At 40.1% G+C, this 5,933-nt stretch overlaps 1 protein-coding gene across 1 annotated transcript; it reads right to left on the minus strand.

Moving 5' to 3' along the window:
* Positions 1-1,444: 1,444 nt before the first annotated feature.
* Positions 1,445-5,238, minus strand: LOC145439263 (uncharacterized). The gene has a single exon (XM_080316759.1). It carries the CDS (start codon positions 4,934-4,936, stop codon positions 3,515-3,517), a length of 1,422 nt encoding a protein of 473 aa, XP_080172885.1. The 5' UTR covers positions 4,937-5,238; the 3' UTR covers positions 1,445-3,514.
* Between the last annotated feature and the right edge of the window lie 695 nt (positions 5,239-5,933).

The raw sequence follows: 5,933 nt of genomic DNA on the forward strand, positions 1-5,933 counted from the left end.
GGCCTGCAGGTGTAAAGCATCTTGGTAACAATGCAGGACAGATTTCCATTGTCCTCTGCGAGTCACTCGGTTCTGATAAAGACATTGGGCATATCTACCATGTATTGGTACTCCACCCAGAGTGCAGGTGTTCTTCCCCTTTTTGCGAATACTCGCAATACTGGGTCACAACGTCTGGATCCCATTTCCCCATCAGTCACCGTTTCCATGAAGGACTTCATGTCACCACGCTTATCCTCAGTTAAGGCAATTTCCATGGTATGTTGATAGATAGCTGCACAGAGACGCCACTGGGATATTTCGGAAAAACCCAGATGTGGACGCTAAATAAACCCAGATCCTGTATTTCACTCAAATTCCAATGCGAAAGCTGAGAAAATGGAATCTGACAGTCATATTGACATAGAACCAAGTTTTAGCCCTTGATATTGAAACTATAACAGTTCATACTATACCTTTTGGTCGGTTAACAATGCAAATATAAAAACCAATTATATGTCGTTTTCTTTTTGACGCATTGCTACGAAAATAATAAGTGCGCGTTGCCCCAAAAGCTCGTGTGAAATAAAATTATTACTTTGCAAGTCGACGTTAAATAAGCTGTGAAATCAACCAAGATCTTATTTTACTCATTGATACTAGCAGCCAAGTCCTGAATCGACATAAATTGTAAGAAAACGGTTCCAAATTCCAATGAGTTGCCCTATGAATATAACTTTCTGCAAGCTGGAAGTTGGTATGCAATAAAGCTCCATCACATCACGGCCTTTCATTTTAGTGGCAAACCGTTTCTCAAGACTCTGCGGTTACAATAGAACGAAATCCCTCTACAATGCAGCAATCCAGCAGTCAATCGACAACTGAAGCTCGTGCATTTTTAAACATAATGATATTACGAATTAATTGAACTAATATTAATCGATTTTCAAACATAAAATTAACCTGGCGAACATGATGTTGAAAAAACCCAGATTTCCATGATAAAATATATCCATATATATGCCAAGGATCAGAAATCATGGTGAAACAGCGACGATCCAATCAGTAACAATTGACAATGAACTCATACAAGGCCGTGCTGGATTCATAGCAGCTTTTTTACTTCGGTACAATTGCGTCCATCTTATAGAACGGAATGATACAGAAAATACCGTTTTAGACCCTGCTGCATGGCTTAGAACTGTATTTAAGGAATTACTGAACTGGTGTCAAGCCTATATATGTGTGTGTTACCCAGTATTACAGTATACAGAATTTGTTGAATCGTTCGGTATCGAATTTCGGAACGGTGTACTTATGACTAGATAACTATACCATCAGTGCCATTACTTTTACATATATTTCCACAAAACAGCCTGTAGTAAAATATGAATTTTACCAATCAATTGAGAAACATGAAAAACCATTAGTTAACCCATCCTTAGTTACTTATAGCCGATGAAGATTTTATTTATTTATTTATTTTTTTCAAATTTGTCAAATTCAACAGCTTTTTTTCTGGGTTTCCCACAAGAGTTGAACTTCAACATTTTAACACATGTTATAAGAGACCTTGACAGACATATTCGTGAAGAAATTGTTTGGTAACAATATAGTTCACAGATTTGTGAAATATTTCATAAGATGCCCTTACTATACCGTATCTTGCCTGTCTAGTGTCTACTAGTTGTTTGTTTTTGTTATTATTACGTCATACAGACAAAATAGTGTTCCTAAATTTCGAATTTAATCCACCCTATTACTGACGTTCGCTACTGATGAAAAGTCAGTCGAAAAGCTTCTAGCGAATAAATTAACAATATGAAGTTATTGTTTCGCGTTATTCTGAAGTTCTGTACCCCAAAAGGCTTGTTGATTATATTATTCCCCACAATAGTGGAACTAAAATCCCAATCACACAGTGGATGCGCGGATTTGATAATTGTGTTTCGTGTCGCGAATGGAGCAGCGGACGATCCTAGTATACACAGGAGTTTAAGCCGATGAACTACTAGGGCCGTAACTGCTGCACCCAAACCCCCAATTGCAGGAGCGAAGGGGTTCAAGATTATTTCGTTGGTCTTTTGTTGGAGGATATTTATTCGACTTGAAAATTTTCGTCGCGCCTGGCGTGATTTCATGGGCCGAAAGGTATACATTTAAATATCAGCAGCAAATTAAGAGAAAAATGCACATATTTTAGAGAAACAGGCATATCGGCGCCGTCGATTACCACGCATTGAACAGGATAAGAGGTGGGATAAGAGATAAGAAGTGGGCCACAACACATTTTCTAACCGGAAAATGGGCCATGGCCAAGAAAGGGCTGAGAACCCCTGGTATAGCTAGTGAAACTACATCGCAAAACTAAAACTTGCGAAAACTACATCGGCAAACGGCATATAACTCATCATCCGCCGTACATATATTGGTAACAAACTTCCTGGCAATCGCTGATTGTATAAAACATTGACAAGAATGAAGTTCAATTTTGGTTGAGTATATTCTATATTCGGAAATATTTAATGCGGCAGTTCTGTCGGAGTTGTCTCAGACGACCGATACAGAAGTCGATAGTCGTATATAAGCAGAGAAATACTCTTCAAAAATACAGTCACGACTTTGGAAGGGAGACGAACATGATAGCGAAAGCAAGTTTACTCGGGTATTGCATTATTTCTCAGACATGTAGGCTATGCGTTTTTCAGTCTATTCATCAACTTTCTGGGTGTAAAGTTGAAACTCTATACTTCTCGACTTGCGTAAATCCCACAAAGTCACTAACATTCGGTCATCTAATACCGATGGTTTTAGACAACGATCCTAGGTCGAATTGAAGACATATACTGCTGTAAACACAATGAATTAAGTCATGATAAATGCTTAACTAGATATTAAAAGGTTTGTGATGTATGAAATGAAAAAATAATAAATGTTAAGTAGCGACACGGGCTTGGCACAACTATTCGAGTCCAGTATAGAGAGAGTCAATTTTCTCGAGTACTGAAAATATGCACATTTCACATCAAGTGTGAAAAAAACGCAATATATTGTTTAAACACTTCATTTCCATCGGTAAGCCCCGAAAAACTCGGGTAGTCGTATCATCTCGGCGTCGAATATCCAATGAACGACATTTCTATCAATCAGTGATATATACCCACAAGTTACAACGGTCATGGTCGCAAAGAGCTAAAAATAGTCCTGCTCCAGAAAAACTAAATGATTTTGCATGTGTATTGTGTAGCTGTCGTCATTCTCCTTGCGGAGCAGAAAGATACATATCATTATAATTCTTATCACGTCATAACGGAGGGCATACTCGAATACTCCATTCTACACGAACTTAATACTCGAACCGGAACCGATTATACCAAGTCCTTATTTCCAACATTTTATACAGAGTGTTATATATTTTTCAACGATTCATGATTCTACTGCGAAACTGAAGCCTGGAATGAAAGTCGTGTGTCATACATGGTGAAGACATCCTTTCCAAACAATATTCAGCGGTAACGAAGAGCACGCAACACATTTAGATTTGTTTAACATCCCGCAAATACGCCCAGAGAAATAGTAACGATAAAACTAAACACACCAAAAACGGCACTGGGAATAAAACGCCAACGCTGGAGGTTAAACGGTCCATTAATAAACGGACGAAGATTGTGCTGATTGAGATGAACGTCATCCCTCCTGCGGTAAGGATACCATATGCTTTGAAGCGGACCGAACTGGATTGGTTGGCAGTTATTCCAGATCCGCGATGTTTCAGACAAACCAGCAATGTATAGCGACTGCTGTCTACCGCTAGATAGGACGCAAAAACACCGACAATGCTGTGAATGTGGAAGCTAATTGCGGAAGCAACAAATGCAACGATCAATAGCGAAGTAACTAAAACGGTTGTTAATCTCGGTTTGGAAGATTTATCGAGAATTTGACCAACTAACGGCCCAGAAAAAGCTGCGATAATGATTCCGAATATAAACATCAACCCGACGAATTGATCGTTCGATTGGGGGAATTCTTTCAAAACCAGAGACGATATGAGGGTGTCGCCGTAAGTTTTATCAGTCATGGCAAAAGCGTACAGGACAAAGAATATCGTGAACGATCGATTTCTGAACAGAATACCAACATCCCTCATTTCCGATATTATGCTATAGGACGACGGGGTTCGAAATAATGGCGTACTTTCCGAGACAGGGTCTACCAGTTGTTCTTCAGATTCAAAAATAGGTGGCTTGTCAGAGATGAATATAATCGTTAAAATCAAACAAACTAGAGACGATAATGATATAGAACCGAATATTGACGCGAAAACGATTTTAAATCTTTTATCCACATCTTCGGCAATCTCGGGGTGGATCTTCATTTGCTCCAGTTCTTGATGGCTGTATGAAATCCCCATAGCTCTGGTAGCGACTACGTTTGACAACAAGGCAGCGAATATCCTTGAAGCCAGCGACAACGCCGTGGCTTTACCTCTTTCATTTATAGGGAACCAATTCACAGTTACTAGCTGTCCTATGGATATCATAATCCCACCGGCACAGCCGGATAAAAACATCCCAGCAACCAAAAGTTCAAATATTTTTGACACAACTCCAATCGCGATCAGCGATGAACCGCTGCCGAGAAAGACGCATGCCAGCAAAGTCATTTGTTGAAGATCTAGCCATCCCCCGATCGCACAAATCACCAGCGCACCTGCCACTATTCCGACCCGGTTAGCGATTGCTTGCAGGTCGGTCACGGCGGGCTGTATTCCGAAGTAACTCGACGTGATGTCGTTCACGAAGGAAAAATTGGCGTAACCGAACACATCCAAAAGCGTAATGAGACAGACTAGCAATGATATCCCCCATCTTTTTGGGACGACGCGGTGTCTTTTCCCTTCCAGTAAAAAGGTTTCCTCTATTTCCGATTCTCTGCCGTATCGCTCCGACTTCATAACGAACGCACGTCGCTCGCTCTCTTCAGTATCCAGCGATATTTTGCGATTGATGCCGTAACTCCTGCAATTTACACCGGTCACTGATTGAACACACGTTGGTCAATCGCGGGTGATGCAGTCAGGTTGCAAAGAGAACAGGTCGCCGTGTGTATTGTTGTTGGTTGTTGTGATTGGCGATTATAACGCAAGTGGTTTTGTTCGCCATATACGTGTGTATGGATTTCCTACAAAATTGGCGTATACCATATATGGTAACCCCATGATACTATAAACTCATCTGAAAAATACAGTAGTTCTAAGCAACGAATTCACTGAAGCAGTACCTAATGCTGGGGTTAACAAACTTTGGTATGCTACAGTGTCTCAGTGGGTTCCCGAGTAAAATAATTTAGGAATCACTGACCTAACGAGAAACGAACTCTCTTATAACTTGAGAAATATTTTTTGCAATGGATGAAATATGCAATTGTGCTTCAAAAGAAGGCAATTTAACTGATTGAATTACAGCTTCCACATACACACAACAACATCAAGGTCGAGGCCTCCGCAACGAAAAATAACCTTCGTGGTGACATACGGTCTTGGGAACTTATATCACTGATCTTTCTTCTATGTCGAAGGAATTTCGCAACCATGACGTTGGTTTTGTTTATCAAACTAATCAACCTGATGCTTTACGTAAAATACATCCTGCGTGGCGATTTGATCCGAAGTACATAATATCACAGCAAACACAGCAACGTAATGATGCGTCAAGACCGTTTGGGCGTAATATGAAGTTGTATTTAGTGCAAGTAACACAGATAACCGCACGAGTATAACGGTTCAATACACATTTGCGTGAATTACGTGGCGACTTTCATCAATTTCAATGCAACGGAAAATCATACCAGTGGTATACGGCACGAAGGCATGCATCGCAAATCGGCGTCAGTAATTGATTGTTATATATGTGAGCAATAAGCATGAGCAATTATTTTATTGTCTCCACGGT

This window comes from Botryllus schlosseri, chromosome 5, assembly GCF_051294905.1.
Source record: "Botryllus schlosseri isolate E-star chromosome 5, Bs_hap1, whole genome shotgun sequence".
Classification (NCBI taxonomy): Eukaryota; Metazoa; Chordata; class Ascidiacea; order Stolidobranchia; family Styelidae; genus Botryllus; species Botryllus schlosseri.